The sequence below is a fragment of the Rhincodon typus genome, unplaced genomic scaffold, assembly GCF_021869965.1.
Source record: "Rhincodon typus isolate 14 unplaced genomic scaffold, sRhiTyp1.1 hic_rhity00002417, whole genome shotgun sequence".
Taxonomy (NCBI): domain Eukaryota; kingdom Metazoa; phylum Chordata; class Chondrichthyes; order Orectolobiformes; family Rhincodontidae; genus Rhincodon; species Rhincodon typus.
Window position 1 is genome coordinate 4,882 of NW_025968055.1, and position 20,119 is coordinate 25,000.

General features: G+C 38.3%; 1 protein-coding gene across 3 annotated transcripts in view; it reads left to right on the forward strand.

Moving 5' to 3' along the window:
• Positions 1-20,104, forward strand: part of gtf3c3 (general transcription factor IIIC, polypeptide 3) — a 22,779-nt gene extending 2,675 nt beyond the window's left edge. For 2 of the 3 annotated variants that reach the window (XM_048593162.1, XM_048593163.1), the window contains 8 exons: positions 42-213; positions 2,045-2,247; positions 3,060-3,161; positions 4,244-4,379; positions 6,871-7,096; positions 13,641-13,831; positions 16,951-17,075; positions 18,153-20,104. In XM_048593162.1, the coding sequence (XP_048449119.1) occupies positions 42-213; positions 2,045-2,247; positions 3,060-3,161; positions 4,244-4,379; positions 6,871-7,096; positions 13,641-13,831; positions 16,951-17,075; positions 18,153-18,329 (1,332 nt within the window). In that variant the 3' untranslated portion in view covers positions 18,330-20,104. The remainder of the gene's footprint in view (positions 1-41; positions 214-2,044; positions 2,248-3,059; positions 3,162-4,243; positions 4,380-6,870; positions 7,097-13,640; positions 13,832-16,950; positions 17,076-18,152) is intronic. The other variant, XR_007261368.1, reaches the window with a different exon arrangement.
• Positions 20,105-20,119: the final 15 nt, after the last annotated feature.

Sequence of the window (20,119 nt, forward strand, 5' to 3'; positions counted from 1 at the left end):
CACGATGGTTAATAACTGAGTCAATTTTTTTTCATCTTTAGCTTTTGATGACAAACTTAATGGAACAGAACCCTGAAGACATGGGAGATCTTTATTTAGATGTAGCTGAAGCTTTTCTAGAGATTGGTGAATATAACTCTGCATTGCCCCTTTTGAGTGCCCTCGTCTGTTCGGAACGGTACAACCTTGCAGTTGTTTGGCTTCGTCATGCAGGTAACTAGCTTCAAAAACTAACAAATCTAAATCTTGTCATTTAAAGTGAATATTTTTACACTCATGTGAAATTTATAGAAGGGTCCATAAACTAAGTGAGTAGTCTTGAGTAAACTTGCGTTAAATGAAGAGTATTGTTCTGCATGTTAGAGAATGAAATTTATCCGTTTTCAATGAATAAGAATTCTGTGTTTAGTTACTTTTATATCCAATGGCAGCCTGCTTAGATGCTTAAACACAATCTAGGTTGATGTTTTACTTCATTGTTGCAGGAATGTTGCAATGTCACGTGATGCCTTTCTGATGAGCTGAGTAACTGAGGACCATGGGATAATATTTCATGAATTTTGACTTTCTTTGTCCTGACTAACATTCAACCCTAAACTACTATGACAAATTGATCATTCATTTCATTACTATTTGTACTGCAGTATGCAAAATAGCTTAATCAAAAATAAAGAACTGTGGATGCTGGAAATCTGAAACAAAAACAGAACTAAGAAGGGTCAGTTAATGGTAGGACCCTGGGGAGTGTTGTTGAACAGCGAGGCCTAGGGGTGCAGGTACCTAGTTCCTTGAAAGTGGTGTCACAGGTAGACGGGATGGTGAAGAAGGTGGTCAGCACACTTGCGTTCTTCAGTCAGAGCATCGAGTACAGGAGTTGGGATGTCATGTTATGGCTGTACAAGACGTTGGCAAGGCCACATTTGGAGTATTGCATACAATTCTGCTGCCCTGTTATAGGAAGGATGTTATCAAACTGGAAATGGTGCAAAAAAGATTTGCAAAGATGTTACCAAGACTGGAGGATTTGAGTTATAGGGAGAGGCTGGATAGGTTGGGGCTTTTTTCCCAGGACCGTAGCAGACTGAGGAGTGACCTTATAGAGAGTTATAAAATGATGAGGGGCATAGATAAGGTGAATAGCCAAAGTCTTTTTCCCAGGGCAGGGGAGTCCAAAACTAGAATGCATAGGTTTAAGGTGAGAGGGGAAGGATTTAAAAAGGACCTGAAAGGTAACCTTTTCACACAAAGGGTGGTGCATATATGGAACAAGCTACCAGAGGAAGTGGTTAGAGGCGAGTACAATTACACCATTTAAAAGATATTTGGACAAGTACATGGATAGGAAAGGCTTAGAGGGATATGGACCAAACATAGGCAAATGGGGCTAGTTCAGTTTAGGAAACCTGGGCGACACGGATGTGTTGAGCCAAAGGGTCTGGTTCCATGCTGTATGACTGTAAGGGTCACTGGCCTTAAACCTTGACTCTACTTTCTCTTCACAGATGCTGCTGAGTTTCTTTGGCAATTTGTGTTTTTGTGCAAAATAGCTTTATTGTTTGACTGCACTTTCAAAATTGTTTATTCTTTCTGAAGTGTTCTGGGATGTTTCTGAGATATATATAAATAGAAGGCTTTATGTATTTTGAAAACCATTCAAGTTTAATGTCAAATTAGAAAAACATGATTAATTATTTACATTTGAAGAATAGTAATGGCACCAAAATAGCGCAGATGATCTAACTGTTCAGCTGTGGATCAGTACACTTCTCATGCTGTGAACAGTTTCCCTTCACTGTAATGTATGTAGTTACGCTAGCTTTGTGCAAAACATTACAGTTAGTTTCCTGTAGAACATAAACTGTCCATTGACATATTTGCTATATTAGATTCTACTAATATTTTCTAATATTTTCTTTATTTGTGCTCATGATCTGTTGATTGTAATGGCATATGTAAAGCTACAATTGGAAAGGGAAATGAAAAGAATAAGGAATAATTTTGAGAATGGAAGCGTTTATGCTCAATTCTAATTTTCTAACTTAAGAGTGTCTGAAAGCCTTGGGACATATGGAGCTTGCAGCAGAGAGTTACACCAAAGTGGTGGCAATGGCACCTTTGCACCTGGATGCACGTATTTCCTTATCAACATTACAACAACAACTAGGGCGACCGGAGAAAGCTCTTGAGGCTTTGGAATCAATGCATGATCCTGAAACTCTAGCACATGATGCAAATGCAGCTCAACAGGTATGAAATGTAATAACTGACTAATTATTACTACAAGACCTGTATTTCAATGTAGTTCATACCAGCAACATAATGGATGTCTTAAAATGGCAGCAAATATTTGATTTGCCACTATAAGAAACTTAACAGCACAGAAGGAGAATATTCAGCTGATACTACATGGGGCTCATGGCACAGCATCTAATGAAAGAACTGGTATTTGATCGTTCACCCTACTGAAATTGCCTCGTGGTTTCGAAGGTTTTAATAAAATCCACTGCTGCTGACTTACGCCTCCTCTAGAAATGTAGAGTCTATTGGTGAATAATTGCTTAATTAAAATGATTATTAATCACACTGTTGAATAAATGACTCATATCCAAAAGATTGTTGTGTCATGTCTGCTTGGCAACTTCGATGTTTGTTAGTTGGTGGATTTGCAGTTTTGTTGGGCTGCTAAACTAAGCACAATCTGCTATTGAGGTATTCAGTCTAAGGAAGACAAGGAAGAACACAAAAAACAGACATTGCCTTGAGAAATTGATAAACCATTGACAGATTAAAGTCCGAATACTCACAAAGAAAATGTCATAACATCTACAGAATGGTTTTGGTGGGGAACAGTACAATTAATGGTACTTCTAACAACTGTCATGTTATACTTTCGACCATGTAATGCTTGGTATAACCTCTGGAATAAGAGATTGTCAGTAACCCATTTGCAGACAGTATTCTACAGGAAAATTGGATGTCTCATTTTTTTCTCTTGTCCAATTAATGCTTTCAATTGTCAGGTTGTTTAAAGCTTAAGTTTTGTCTTGTATATCATTCAGGAACTGAAGCTGTTACTCCATCGCTCTACCTTACTCTATTCCCAAAAAAAGTTGCCAGATTATGTGGATGCTTTACTTGCAATGCTAGCAATGCTTTTAAAGGTGAGTTGGAATCTTGACAAGCAAAAAGAAAATTGATATACAACTTGCAATATCAAAGTGAAGTAGTTTCTACTTGCATGTGTGCTGATGGGTCTTCTCAATTTTGCAGCTGTTCAAGTCTGCAAAAATTAGCATAGGAAAAATTGTGGATATGTTGAAAAGGCTGGATTTTTAGAACTATATGAAAATTAGCAAAGGTTTACATCAGGTAAATGGCCGAGTGGTATTAATGCTAGACTGTTAATGTAGAGACCCAGGTGATGTTCTGCAGACCCGGGTTCAAATTCCACCATGACAGATGGTGAAGTTTGAACTACATAAAAATCTGGAATTAGGAGTCTAGTAATGACAATGAAAGCATTGTCAATTGTTGGGGAAAATCCATCTGGTTCACTGATGTCCTTTAGGAAAAGAAAGTGTTGTCCTCGTCCGGTCTGGCCTACATGTGACTCCAAGCCCTATATGTGGTTGATTGTTAACTGTCCTCTAGCTAGCGATACCCACATCCACTGAATGATGTTTCAAAAATCACACTCTCCTGAATACAATGACGTCTTTAAAAATTGCTCCTTTTTGTCATTGTCATTCACTGTTTTAGAATCAAGTAAAACTTCCAAAACTCATTCAGAAAAGTCAATAATTGAGGTTGTTGGCTTGCTTGCCGAGCTCCTGGTTATCATACAGGTGTTTTGTCACCATGCTAGGTAACATCATCAGTGCAGCCTCTGATGAAGCAATGTTGTTCTACGCCACTCCAAGTGGCGTAGAACAACAATCGCTTCATCGGAGGCTGCACTGATGATGTTACCTAGCATGGTGACGAAACGTCTGTATGATGACCAGTCAACTTGGCGAGCAAGCCAATAACTTCATCCGCAACCCGAGCTACAAATCTTCGCAAGAAGCTTAAAAACCTAATAATTTGTATCTTATTGTTTAAACTATTCATGATGTCACTCCATGTTTAAGGAGAACGTTTGGAGTAGAAACTACATCACGTTGGAGAATTAGCAGTTATTGATCTTTATTTGCAAGAAAATTGTGCTGAAGCAAAGAACAAATGAAATTAATTTTTCTTGTAGGTCGCAATGAGCAGAGCGCAAGTTTCATTGGTTTCAAGTTCCAAAAGTGGGGAAAAGCACCTATATCTTGTAAAGGACTTGAGAGATAAAATTAGTGATATTGATGATCAGGAAGCTGCATATTTGGATGTTAAAGGTAAAGAATAAAACTTGTAATCATGTAGTGTTTAGACTTAAAACCACTTAGTCCAGTCAAACTGATCTGGTACCAGTCTACAGTGAGATCCAAGACTAAATTGATATGATCATCTGTATGTCAGTGTGTCATAACATTGAGAAAGTCTACAACTGAATGCATTTGACTTTAACAGTTCTCTGTCCTCTATAAATCTTTATGACATTTCTATTCTTTGTACTGTAACCTTAAGAATGCTGTCTGAATTATGCCACTTAAATTGACATAAAGTAATTTAGTATGTACTGTGAGTTTGTGTCCCATGGAAATTGACAAGTTGTCAATTCTCAGCTAACTTAAATGCTATAATTCAGGAGTTGATGAAGAATTCTAACAGCATCACCCCAGGTTTGTCTTAGGTAATGCACACTGCATGTGATGCCTATATGTGCCACAATCCTCTTTGCAAACTCCGACTAGGATATCACTTGGCAATGTTGGGTGTAATCTTGAGGAATCAGGCAGCTGCCCACCATTATGATATAGTTTGAGTTTTGCTGATACTTTTTGACTAGACTGGAAATTACAAAATCCCTTGGTGAATATATATTTTGCATTGTATTCATGTAATAAAACAAAGCCTCTCAAATTCTGTTTCTTGTGGTTGAGTTGTTCACTGATCAATTTATTAACTGCATCAGGCACCTTAAGGGAAGAAATGGTATTTTTCTCTTGCAAACAAAACACCCATTGAAGGTACAGTAAAGCAAGAGCTTTTTAAGGAAGCTTTTGAAGATGACAATTAACAATACGGAGGCAAGGAGCTTAAGTGTTAGGGTGATACTGTTGAAAGTTTTGCTAACTTAAGATGGACAGAAAATGTAAAAGATGTCAAGGGACACATGCTAGCACAGGACAGAAGGATGTTGCAGATGTGTTTTGGATTATGGATAGACTTATAAATGAGATGTGTTGGAGAATAGGACAGTAATTCAGGTAGACAACGATATGGTTAATCAAGAAGCAGAATGTAGACAACAGAAGAATGGAAATGGGGGAGCTGGTGAGGAGACCTTGAAATATTCGGGTGAAATTGACAAAGATGTAAGGCAAGTAATGCAAGTGCAGCGGTGGGAAATAAGACAGAAATGTTGGTGATAGTAGAATATGGGCTGTGAAATTCAATTTAGGTTGAACAAGAGGACTGCTTATCATTGTAAGATAGGGGTGCTGGAACTGAGTTAGTGTGTGAAATTCTTTGTGGGAATCAGGTAAGATTTATATCTTCATTTCAAACCTATTTCCAAATTCTTGGAGTAATGAAATTGGTGATTAAATGGTGAAACCTAAAGAAAATGATTCAAATTGCATATAAAAATACAACAAACGCAAATCTGACGATTGTTCATTTATAGTTTTACTGTAGAAATGATTTAATTGTGAGAAAAAGTAAAGACTGTCTTTTTTTAATATCTATCAGACATTTATCTACTTTATTTGTTGCAGTTCACTAAAATATGAATTCCAGTAGATTATTTTGGGGTAGCAGTGACTCCGATGTGGTATGTCTAGTGATAATACATTAAAACTCCAATGATTCTGTGTGGCTAATTCAATGTCTAAGCCAATAGGTATGGATTTTTGCAACAAATTGATCAGCCAACCTGCCTTATAAATAGGATACGGAAAAGTACGGATGTCATTAGCAGTTTGAATTCTTTCCGTTTAACCCAATACTTTGAAAGTCGATCCTTTAGTTAGTGACGTAGAGTAAAATTTGGCAGAAATCTGCAGGCTATGATGTAGTTTTTGGATTAGACAGCTGTACAATGACTTCAGCCTACTTATACAGTCATCTTCCCGCCACCCCCTCTCTAACCAAACAACACCAGGCTGAATATTTTAAAATATCAGACCTCTTTATAAGAACATCATTTTGTTCTATAAAAAAGGGAGTGCTTTGTACAACAATACCTATGCACACCTTTTCCCCTATTAAATGCTATCTTTTTAATGGGTAATTACATCAAATATTTGCTGCCATTTTAATACATCCATTATGTTGCTTGTATTGATGCATCATTTTGATTTCATTTCAGTTCTGCAAATAATCATAGAATCCCTACAGTGTGGAAACAGGCCCTTCGGCCCAACAAGTCCACACCAACCCTCAGAGCATCCCACCCAGACCCAACCCCCTATAACCTACCTAATCTACACATCCTTGAACACTACAGGCAATTTAGCATGGCCAATCCACCTAGCCTGACATCTTTGGACTGTGGGAGGAAACTGGAGCACCCAGTAGAAACCCACGCAGACATGGGGAGAACGTGCAAACTCCATACAGACAATCGCGTGAGGCTAGAATAGAACCCAGGCCCCTGGCGCTGTGAGGCAGCAGTGCTAACCACTGAGTCACCGTGCTGCCCTGGTAATAAACAATAAATTCTTTATCTGGTCTCATATTTGAACAGGTAATTTAAATGTGTCCATATCATTTTTTACCCAGGGAAAACTAGTGTACTGAATAAGGATGACTGGTGGAATTTATTGCTAAAAGCTATTTACACATTATGTGACCTCAAACGTTTCAAAGAAGCTGAACTCTTGGTTGATTCTTCGTTGGAATACTACTCATTTTATGATGATCGGCAGAAACGGAAAGAGTTAGAATACTTTGGCCTGTCTGCTGCAGTTCTGGATAACAACTTCAGAAAAGCGTATAATTATATCAGGTACTTCAGATCAATCCATTCCTAGTGTCACAATTTGGTGAATTTTAATTCGTGAAAAAGCACATTATTTACATTAAGTTCAAATTAGCTATGGCTGTGTATGTGTCAGCCATCACTCCGTTGGTATCATTCATACCTCTGAGTCAGAAGGTTCTGGACTCCAGTTGTACTCCTGGACTTGAGCACTGAATTCAAAGTTGACACTCTATTATAACTGAGGTGGTGCTGCATTGATGGATGTTGATAGGAAGGTAAAAACAGAAGCCATACCTGCCTCCTCGGGTAGATCTAAAAGGTGCCACAGCACTGCTTTGAAACAGAGCAGATGAGTTACGCCTGGTGTCCTGGCCAATATTTATTATTCAGTCAACATCACGTAAACGTATTCTCTGGTGATTAACTCACTGCTGTTCGTGGGAGCTTGCTATCTACACGTGGACTGCCTCCACTTCTTACATTGCAGAAGTTACTGCAAATCAAAAGCAATTCCTGGTTACAGATGGGATAGAGAGAGGACGTTTTAAAAAAAAAGGGTAATAGGATGTTGCATATTGATTAAAAAAGTTAGAAAAATTGTAAAGTGGGATGATATGTTAGAATGATTATTAAATGAGACCATGTGGTTTGAACTGAAAAAAAAGGGCAGTCACTGTTGGAAATATACTGCAGACCCCTAAACAGTCGGAGAAAGATATATGTAGGTACTTTGTTGAGAAGTGGAGAAACAGTATGGGCAATAATGCAGGAATATATCAACTACTCAAATATTAATTGATGTAAAAGGTGAAAAAAGCATAAAATACATTTAGGAAGGTTTTTTTAATCCAGTAAGTGCAGGCCCAATAAGATGAGGGCAGTTCTGCATGTAGTTTTCCACTCCGTATTACAGACTTCTGAACAGCTTTTTCTTTAGTCTAGCATGGTAAATAGGAGTCATGACCTGGATCTGAGATAATTGACCTCCAGCAACCACAATTATCATCTTTTGTGCTTGATGTAGCTCCAGCCAGCAGAGAGTTTTCTCCTTGATTCCCATTACCTCCAGTTTTGCTAGAAATCCTTGATGCCATATTCGATTGAATTTTGTCTTGATGTGAAGGGTATCCATTATCCATTCTCACTTCTCCTCTGCAGTTCAGTTCTTTGGTCCATGTTTGGACTGAGGATAAGCTTAGAAGTCTCACGACACCAGCTTATAGTCCAACAGGTTTATATGAAATAACAAGCATAGCCCCTTCGTCAGGTGAAGTGCGTACATCATGGACTAAGGATGTAACAATGTCAGGAGCAGAATAACTCAAAACTGAACTTCAGTGAGCAGCTTCTTCCTTAGCAGAAATTACTTGACAGCACCGTCAAAGGACCTCTTTCATCACTTTGCTGATGATTGAGAGTGGACTGAAAGAAGGTTTATTTGGCTGGGTTGGATTTGTTCTGCTTTTTGTGGACCGGATACTAGGATAATTTTTCACATTGGGTAGATGCCAATGTTGTAGTTATACTGGAACAGCTTAGCAATGGGTGTAGCTAGTTCTTGAGCACAAGTCTATCGTATTCTTGTTGGAATGTTGTCCAACAATTCTAGACCCATAGCCTTTGCAAAATTCTGATTCTTCAGCTGTTTCTTGTTTTCAAGAGGAGTGAATCGAGTTCACTGAAGACTGACATCTGTGATTCTGGGGACTTTGGGAGAAGGCTGTGCTAGATGATCCACTTGACACTTCTGGCTGAAGATAAATGAAAATGTGTTAGCCTTGTTGATTGTACTGACGTGCTGCCCCCCCCCCCCCCCAATATTGAGGTTGGGATATTTGTGGAGCCTGTGCATCCTGTTAGTTGTTTAATTGCTGCTTGTATAGTTTGATAAATAGAGGGTATTTCAGGATATTCCAGGAAAGTATCAATAGACTTGTCAGTGGACAGAAGAGTGACAAATGCAAGTCAACCTGGATAAGTGTGAGGCCAAGCAAGGCAACTTAATATAGAATAACTGATATATTATTATTAATAACTGGATACTGAGATGTCCAGAAGAATCTTGGAGTGCATGTCCATAGATCCCTGATGATAGCAGAACCAGTAGATAAGTGCATTATTAAGGCACGCTGGATACTTTACCTGACTAGCAAAGGCATAGAAGACAAGAGACTGGAACATAGGCTAGAATGTGAAAAAAAATTAATTAAGCCAAGCTTGAGTAACGCATAGAGCTCTGTAATATGGAAAATAAATTATTGTACTAGAGGGGATACATTTATAAAAATATTGTAAGGACAGGAAGATGTTATCTTTGAGAAAATATTGGATAAATTGGAGTTGTTTTCTTGGGAACAGAGGAGATTGTTGGAAAATTATAGATGTTGATTGTAACAAAATACTTTCACTTAGCAGATAGGTTAATAGCCAGGGAGCATAAATTTAAAGCAATTGAAAGAAGGATCAGAGGAAAGTTGAGAACTTCTTCTCGCAGGAAGTGGTGGAGATCTGGAACTGTCTCACTGTGAATGAGAGAGAGGCAGAAACATTCATCACATTTTAAAAAAATACTTGGATGTGCACTTGAAATGATTCTTACAAGGCTTTGGACCAAAAGCTGGGATGTGGGATTAGGCGTGATGTACCAAATAGACTTTCAGCTTGTGACCTTTCTGGTTACTGTCGTTTCTTTTTTACTTTGTCTTCTCCCTCGTTGTCCATGTTATATGCATTTTTGTGTTTTCACTGACAAGTGAACTTAAATGCTTTTGAAATAAATCGAGCCTAAAGAGTCCCAGATAGACAGGATAGTGAAGAGGGCGTTTGGTATACTTGCCTTTATTGGTCAGTGCATTGAGTATAGGAGTTGGGATGTCATGTTGTGGCTGTACAGGATATTGATTAGCCACTTTTGGAATACTGCGTTCAATTTTGGTCTCCCTGCTATAGGAAAGATGTTGGTAAACTTGAAAGAGTGCTGAAAAGATTTACAAGGCTTTTGCCTGGTTTGGAGAGTTTCAGCTATAGGGAGAGGCTGAATAGTCTGGGGCTGTTTTCCCTGGAAGTTGAGGGGTGACCTTTATAGAATCATAAAGGGCATTAATAGACTGAAAAGCCAAGGTCTTTTTCACAGGGTAGGGGAGTCCCACAACTAGCGGGCATTGGTTTAAGGTGAGAGGGTAAAGACATAAAAGGGATCTAAGAGGCAACTTTTTCACACAGAGGGTGGTGCATGTATAGAATGAGCTGCCAGAGGAATTGGTGGAGGCTGGTACAATTACAACATTTAAAAGGCATCTGGATGGGTCCGTGAATAGGAAGGATTTAGAGGCATATAGGTCAAATGCTGGCAAATGTGTCTGGATTAATCAGGGTATCTGGTTGAAATGGAAGATTTGGACCAAAGGGTCTGCATCTGAGCTGTACAACTCTATGACTCTGATTCATTATATCCACTAGAGGGCTGACTTGCACAGCTTTCATAGGGAAGATTTTTTTGAGGCTTTTTGAAGTCTGGGCAATAAGCTTTTTATCTGCATTGTTTGTAGTGGCATGATTTGTTTATACTGCACCTTAATGCTGCAACTTCTTCAATTCTTAAACTAGGCAATTTTGGACACAGGGAAGAAATGGCCACACCATTTGCTAGTTTTGTTTTAAAAACAAATAACTTGTTGTGAAATTGTTTCATATATAAAGTAGTTAAATTCGTCTTTGCCCAGAATTCAAAATTCTGGGTTCTTCTTGTGATGAGAATAACATGGTTCTAAATCAGCCCATTGGAAATTTCGACGAAAAGAAAAAGAACAAAGTAGAAAAGAATTCCTAACTTTCTATATTGGCTGTTGATCTTAAAATGCCTTATTTTTAAAATTCTCATCCTTGTTTTAGTCTGTCAATGGTCTTGCCCTTTCCTTTCTCTGTAACCTACTCCAGCTGTACAAATCTTTGAGATTTTTGCTCTCATCCACTGCTCTTGCACATCTGATTTTTTAATTGCTGCAACTTTTATGACTATGTTTCAGCTACCAATTCACTCTCAAACTCTGGAAATCCCTCCGTAAATCTCTGTGCCTACCTCTCTCTTTTAAAACGCTCCTTAAAACCTACCACTTCGTCCAAGTTTGTGATCGTGTCTTGAATTCTCCTTCCGTAGCTTGATATCATTTTTGAAATTATTAATAACAATCCTGTTAAGTACAAACAACTAGGATATTTTACTACATTCAAGTAATATACAATTGCACATAGCTGTTTTCGTCAAAATTGATGAGTTTGATGACTTTTCAATTCAGGCCAGGTGCCCATTTTGAATATGGTCGAATGTATCTTTTTTTATTTTGTTTATGAGACGTGAACTTTAGTTGGTACTTTATTGCCCATCCTTAATTTCTCTGGAGAATGCAGTGGTGAGCTTTGTCCTTGAACAACTTCTTCCCATGGGTAGGGACACCCACAGTGCTGCTAGGAAGAGAATTCAAGGATTTTGATCCAGTTACTGTGAAGGATCCAAGTCCAAGGGGACCTTTCAAGTGGTGGTGTTCCTGGACATCTGCTGCCATTGTCCTTCCAGGTGGTGGAAATTTGGAAGGTGCTGTCAGAGGAGCCTTGATGAATTACTGCAATGCTTCTTGTAGATGATACACTCTGCTGCAACTGTGCTTCACCGATGAAGGGAGTAAATGTTGAAGGCGGTGGATGAGGTGTCGAACAAGTGGGCTTTTTTTTTCCTCAATGGTGTCAGGTTTCTTGAGTGCACTCATTAGGCAAGTGGAGAGTATTTCATCACATTCTCGACTTGTGCTTTGTAGACAGTGGACAGGTATTGGCAAGACAGGAAGTGAATTACTTGTCACAAGATTCTGAACCTCTGACCTGCTCTTGTAGCCACAGTGTTTCTTTCAATGGCCCATTTCAGTTTCTTATCTATGGTAAATCCCAGGATATTAATAGTGGGTGATTCTACTACTGAATATCAAGGGGCAATTGTTAGATTCTCTCTTGTTGGAGATGGTCATTGCCTGCACTTGTGTGATGCTTATATTACTTCTCACTTATCATCCCAAGCTTGGATATTTTCCAGATTTTGCAGCATATGGATATAGAATGCTTCAGTACCTGAGGTGTCATGAATGTTGCTGAACACTGTGTGATCATCAGCAAACATTCCCACCTCTGACCTTATGATGAAGGGAAGGTCAATCATGAAGCAGCTGAAGATGGTTGGGCCTAGGACACAACCCTGAGGAACCTGAGTTGTCCTGCTTCTGGTCCTGCACAGGCCATATACGTGGTCAATTTTCCACATTGTCAAGTAGATGCCAGCGTTGTAGGTGCGATGGAACAGCTTGGCTAGTTTGGAAGCAAATTCTGGAGCAGATGTCTACAGTACATTTGCTGGAATCTTGTCAGTGCCTCCAGCTGTTTTTTGATATCACATGGAGTGAGTCATATTGGTTGAAGACTGGCATCTGTAATGCTGAGGATTTCTGCAATAGGCTGCGATAGATCACCCACTTGTTAATCACTTGGCAAATACTTCAGCATTGTCTTTTGCACTGATGTGCTGGGCTCCTCCATCATGGAAGATGGGAATATTTATGGTGCAAATATAGCATTGCAAAGCACTGTTCAATACCTTTGCCCTTCAGTTTACAGTAAATATTTCAATATAATTTGTCCCTATCCTGAGCCTGATATTTGGAACATCTAAAATCATTATGATTATCTAATTTAAAAATACAATTAAAATGTTTGTGTTAATCTGACAATGGTCTATGTTATTGCTTTAAACGAAGTAACCTGACATTTTCTTTGTAGCAGATAAATATCTCTTAATTCACAATTTAACTGCTTTGAATAAAAAGGCAGACTATTTAGAGCACAAGTGAAATTTTCCTTTAAATTTTAAAACTTAAATAATCCAAGCTATCTTCAATTCACTGGAATATTTTCCCCATTTTTAACAAAATGGTAAGCAAATCAGTAAGCTGATGTCCAGCCAGTGTTGATGGATTTCTATTCCTGGAAAGTGCAACTTGTAATACTGGTTCCTTTTAAATATTGTACAGTTGCTGATTGTCAGTTTTCTTGTTTCAAATATAAAGTAATGATTACTGCTATTGCCTCACTAATTAGGTTACTGAGCCTAGTGCAGTACTGGGCATACACACTGATTACAAACCACTGTTCAAATGTTGAACAAACTCAAACATGTATACTTATCAATGGCCAAATTTTATTTGGTTCTTTTAGTGCATTGTGATTTAAAAGATCACACAGAGACATTGTGAGGAACATTAACTGTCCTAAGAATGTGTTCACAAAAGGAGATAAATTGAGAACTGTCATATTTCCCAAAGCCACATTGAGCTAAACTATTATTATGCTGATTTGAGTCGATACTGGTCTTAAATTTTTTAGTCTTAATCCTTGCTCTGCCATAAAATTGGTAATTTGAGTTGAAATGTGCTTTGATAACAATTTTCATTAAATATTTTGTCTTATGGAAACAACATTCCACGTGTCTCCTGATGAATTGACTTTTTTTTTTTGCTATTCTCTCAAGGGTTATGGTGATGGAAAATGTGAACAGACCTCAACTGTGGAATATCTTTAACCAAGTTACTATGCACTCTCAAGATTTGAGGCACCATCGTTTTTGCCTGCGACTAATGCTAAAACACCCAGATAACCATGCACTCTGTGTACTTAATGGACACAATGCTTTTGTGGCTGGAAGCTTCAAGCATGCTTTAGGTAGTAGACAATGATCATTTTGTAATATATGATTCCATATATTTGTTGGTAAAAAGACATCAATCTGAATTCATTTAGCAATTGCATTACAATTATTCATCTTCCTATATGGACATCACTGTGCAAAAGTGATGCTGAGTTTGTTACTGATTACACAAGATTGGGATACAGCCATGGGTATGATTTTGACAGTACTGGTGTATGTCTTTCTTGGGCTTTAGATGATTTTTATGAACAGATGAAGTTTTGCATCTAATTATAGTTAATAATAGTTCAAAAACTGTTGCTCACCATCTTTTCATTTCCAAAATCTCCTTTGCATCGTTTTGTCTATTTTGTCATCACTGGATGAAGTAAGAACAACAGCTAGCCTTACAATTTTTTTGATATACTACAACCCCAACTTGTGGATAAAGAAAGAATAGCATACATGACTCTTACTGCAGCACTATTTTAACTTGCTGTAGTTCTATATTTAGTTTCTGTCTATTTATTTTTCTGTCTTTTTGTCTTATAAGCACATCAATAGCACTTAATTTCCTGCAGTATTTCACAAGGTGTTAAAATCAAGTATAGTCTCTCGGTGAAGTACAGTTGAAGGGCATAGGGTGCAAATATAGTAGATTGTAAAAGCCATATATTCAATCCCCATTTCAAACCCAAATGTTTTGCCTTGTTTTCATTTATAATTTTATGTGATTCTTCATAGTTTTTAATTTTGTGTTCCCTGTCCATATTTACAATGGAACCTGCTTATGTGGATTTGTCAAACTTTAGTTACATGAGAACAAAAGGAAAACATAGCTGGTCCTGGAAATCTAAACTAAAGACAAGAGTTTGGCCTGCTGTGTTCATCCAGCCCTGCACCTTGTTGTCTCGGATTCTCCAGCATCTGCAGTTCCTACTATCTCAGATGCTAGAGAAACATTTCTTTTGGAGTTGTTGATAAAATATCCATAGTTGGCTATCACAATACATCATGACTATTGGTACTGCTTCAATAGAATTTCTCATGGTAAATTAAGCAGTGTTACTTGTCCCCAGCATGCCATCAGATTTGACACTGCGGCACTGAACTGTAAAGCCTGTGACCCTTGAATACTTAACTCCCAACAGCTGTCACAACATTTCAGCCAGTCTGCCAGACTGGAGATGAGGTTAAAAGTATGGAATGGTACAGATTCTTTTGCCCTAATATCAGCCATTTTGAGAGATTCACTTCTATTCCCAACAACTCTGCAACTTCCAGGGACACCACTTTTACACATCTGCAAGTTCTGGTGTCTGGATGGGCTTTGGAAGAGTTCATGCTGGAACAAGTCAGTGCAAAGCCTTGGACTGATTTCCCAGGCTTGCGAAGTACCACTTTTAATCAATAGGAGTGTTCCCATTCCACCGGTATTACTGGTTCCTTTTACCCCTTGCGCTCTCAAATGCGTTCTCAATATCCATGGTATCCTGAAGAGCGAGTTCCCACTGCAGCAAAGAGAAAATTAAGGACATAGTTTTGCACAGTCGGCAGACTATGCATTTGCTTTGCTTTGCTGCTGGCTGCAAGATCTGAATCAATAGACCTTATTTACACTTGGCAGCAGTGTATAACAGTCTTTTCATATCTTATCTGGCTCATATTTCCCATCACCTCCATTCCTTAAGATGTCTCCATTTTCACACGTCCTACCCCACTGTAGTACATCCCTCTTCTTTTTATTTCATGTATTGGCTTCAGGTTCTGCTGTTGGCTCCTCACGACTCTTTCAATCTAGCAGCTGCTTCTGTGTTGTAGAAACTCATTTGTCTTCCCTGTCTGTGCTCTCGCTGCACTTTTTACCTCCTGTTTATTTTCTGTGCTTGGTGCTCCTTGCTTCTGGCTGGGAGCAGAACATTTTAATGCCTGAAATGTAATTTCATTGCTACCTTCCACAAAGTTATTACTCATATCTAGTAACCTATTTGGACACTGTACTCCTTATATACCTACGACTGTTTTGCCAAATTCTGAATGAATGCCATCTACAAGTTTGCTGACGACATCACCATAGTGGGATGGATGTCTAACAACGATAAGTCAAAATACAGAAGGGAGGTAGAGGGCTTGGTGATGTGGTGCGATGTAAACAATCTGCCTCTTAACGTTGGCAAAACTGTAGAACTGATCATCGACTTCAGAAAGAAAGGAGGAACTGAGGTTGAGGGAGTGGAGAGCATCAAGCCACTCGGAGTGACGATAACCGACCTGTCTTGGATGTTCTACGCAGATGCGACGGTCAAGAAGGCACAACAACGCCTCTTCTTCCCCAGGCAGCTCCGGAAATCTGGCATGTCCATAAGGTCCCTCACCAACTTCTACAGATGCACCATTGAAAGCATACTGTCTGGGTGCATAACGGCTTGGTACGGCAACTGCTCCGCCCAGGATTTTAAGAAATTACAGAAGGTGGTGTGCACAGCCCAAACCATCACGGAAGCCAACCTTCCGTCCATGGACTCTATTTTCATGGCTCACTGCTGCGGCAAGGCAGCCAACATCATCAAAGACCCATCGCACCCTGGTAATGATCTTCTACAACCTCTTCCATCAGGCAGAAGATACAGAAGACCAAACACACGCACAAGCAGGTTCAGGAACAGCTTCTTTTTGGCTGTTATCAGACTGTTGAATGGACTGTAGCCTCAAATAATGTAACCTGCAATGTAACCTCTATGCCTCTAAATCTTTTTGATCTGTACATCCTTTGCTTGATGTCATCTGCCTGTACTGCTTGTAAACAAAGCTTTACACTGTATTTCGTTACACGTGACAATAAATCAATCAATCAATCAAAATCTATCTCTCTGCCATTCCAAATCATATATGTGAATGCGGAAGTATCTCTAAAATCCACTTCCTACCCTTCATCAATCTGAACAACACCCAGTAATCCTATTGTTTTGTTTCTTGTTTGTCAATCAGTTATTAATGCTTCCTTCTCAAACCATATTCCTGAATTTTTGTAACATCATTCTTGAGTGATATAAATCACATTGACTGATATAATTAATATTTTCAAGATAGTAATAAATGGATACGAAGAACAATTATTTAAATATATTGTGTTTCTTTCTATTTTAAATTTCAGGTCAGTATGTTCAGGCTTTCAGGATTCAACCTAATGAACCCTTATACAGTCTCTGTGTCGGCCTAACCTTTATTCATATGGCATCTCAGAAGTTTGTTTTAAAACGGCACCCTCTTCTGGTGCAGGTTTGTCAAGACTTTGAATCCAGAGTTAAAGTTTAAGATGTTTTCTTGGTGAAAATCTATCTGTTGAACTATTTTGATTTGCTGTCTTATAGTTAGGATGTGCTTTCATCTAATGTAGTATATTTATTCCTTTTGTCAAAACTTTAAGCTTTCCAAGTCCTAATTGTGATTACTGATTCTATTGATTATAGTCTCAATGCGTTGTTTAACGATACATAGGAGATATAAAAATGTAGTGAAAAGGTGATTTTTATTATTTATTTTGTATTTTAAGATGTATCACATTATATTTGTTCTGGTTATAGTGTTGAGTTGGATTTAATACATTGACCTGCTGTATTTCACATTTGGATTGGAAAAAGTGTACTTTCATATGAAGAATATATTAAAGAAAGCTCACTTTGAGTGAGAACAGGGAAGAAGCAGCAATATTTAAAGAGGAGAGCATTAAGGGAATGTGGCAAATTTTAAGACTAGGAATAGTTCAGTTTCTTGCTTGAAAGGTTGTAATCAAACAAATTACTTAAACGTGGAAATAAGAATGCGGTAAAAGCAAATGTTCTGCACCCTTGAGTGGTGTTGCATCAAACATGCTGGTCCTGTTAATGATGTGATGTCGGTTTGGAGTTGTATTTAAAATTAATGGTTAACGTAGTAACTAGAACTTAAAATTATATAATATTATTTCAAAAACAATTAAAACCCTTTACAATGAATTGAACCATACATAAAGAAATTTATGCAGGGCATGACTAAATACCCATTTGAAAAGACAGATTTTGCAAAGATTTTAAAGATGGGTTAAGATGTTGAAAAACCGTGGAACGTAGTGAGAAGGTTTCATGCAGGATTGAGGCAGTTGAAGGCTCTATCTTCTTATGGATTGGCAAAGATAATGGAATGAAAGTAACAGAATGTGGGAGAGACATAAGGCTGGAGAAATTTGGAGAATGGGTTGGGGAGACATTGAATTTGTGATTTTGGAAGAAATTTGTGAGCAGGATAGGAAAGCAATTAAACTAGACCTGTAAATAATCTGTTGTTTTCATTAGATCTGTACTCTTTATTTTATTCTAGGGATTCTCCTTTCTGACACGGTATATGGAACTTCGAGGGCCCTGCCAAGAAGTATATTATAACATAGGACGTGCATTACATCAACTGGGTCTTGTGCATTTTGCAATTCATTATTATGAAAAGGCATTGGAGCTCCCACCTCTTCAATTAGAGGTACGAAGTATGTTAGAAATCTAAACAGTTAAAACATTTTTTTCTCATACTCAACATTGATACAGAGGGTAGAAGATATAGTGGACAAACAGAGGAATTCACTAGTTTGCTGGCACCATCTCAACTTCAGGAATAACTTCTACATATTTAACAAATCATTAAATTACAGGATCATTTGATGGTTTGTGCTAGATTTCGTGCTAAATGGATTGAATTTTTTCTTCTTGTTTCTACATTTCTAATTGATTCAATATTTGTAACTTTAATTTCAGCAATCATTTGGTACCTTGAAAAGTTTTGGATTTTTACATGACTGTTGGTAAACTTAATATGTAACTGGTGTGATTTCATCCCTGGTCTTTGCATGGTTAGCTAAACACAAATGGGCAGCAATGTGGACTTCATAGTCCAGGCCTATGGATAGGAAAAAGCAGCAAATGTTTGTTAAGTTATGATATAGAATCATAGAATCCCCACCATGCAGAAAGAAGCCATTTGGCTCAACGAGTCTGCACCGACCTTCCAAAGAGCATTCCTCCCTATCCCCTTACACCACATTTCCCATGGCTATTCCACTTAACCTACACATCCCTGGACACTATGAAGCAATTTAGCATGGCTAATCCACTGAACCTGCACATCTTTGGACTGTGGGAAGAAACTGGAACACCTGGCGGAAACCCATGCGGACATGGGGAGAATGTGCAAACTCCACACAGACAGTTAGGCTGGACTCAAACCTTGGGTCCCTGGTGCTGTGAGCCAGCAGTGCTGACCACTGAGCTATCATGTCGCCCAAGAAACCCCTGCCATTGCTCACTGGAGGTCTTGTCTTCTAACTACAAAATTTTGCTATAAGCTGAACATGACCACAAGCAACAGTCAGCTTCATTAGAAAATTGAGCTGGAAACAAGACACGGCTGAAATTTAAACCCAGGATCACCCGTTTACTAAATACCCACTAACCCTCAGTGCCACCTAGTGTACAGATAATAACCCAATGTACCGGCCAGTGTTATAACTCCTGCTAGAAGTTATGTGTTTGGAAATTTGCTGAGGATAGAATTTGCTACTTTGTATAAACAGCACTTAAACATTCAATTGAAGGTTGGTTTCTTGGGAAAATGGCCAGAATTGTTACCTGTGGAACCATTACCCAAGCAAGAGTTGTTGTCACCTGGGGAGGGTGTTTTTATTTGGTTCTAATAGTCATCCCTATATTATTATGATTTTCCTTTGCATTTTTGTGCTGCACAAAATGGCTTTGGGAGTAAAGTGCTTCAGCCAATGTGTGTTTTCATATTCCAAAGGGCACTAAGATGAAAGGTAGTTAAAATGTTAATAAGTTAAGTTCTGTTGTTGTTTTGCCAAAGACTGAGTGATTCACAAGGCTGCCTTGGTAATCAATAAATACATAATTTGCAAAATATTGGTGGGCTCTTAATTCAGGGTGTGCTCAACTGCAATGGACTAATGTAGACTCTGCCCATATTCTGAACAAAAGGACGTTAACATAAAATAGAAATACATACAATGCTTTTTAAAAACTGCAGACTATGAGGACAAACTTTCCACAAGCTCAAACAGTTAGGATACAAGATGATGGTTAGAAGTTCACCACAATCATCTAGCTAAAATATTGAATTATGAAAGCAGGTTGCAGAGTTAAGGGTCAATTCAAAATTTTGAGATTGATAATTTTCTTTTATACAAGCATGTTAAGGATCTTAAATAAAGGTGGGTAAGTGGAGTTGAGATAAAGATCAGCCATGAACTAATTGCATGGCGGTGATGAACGCTAGAGGGTTTAGTC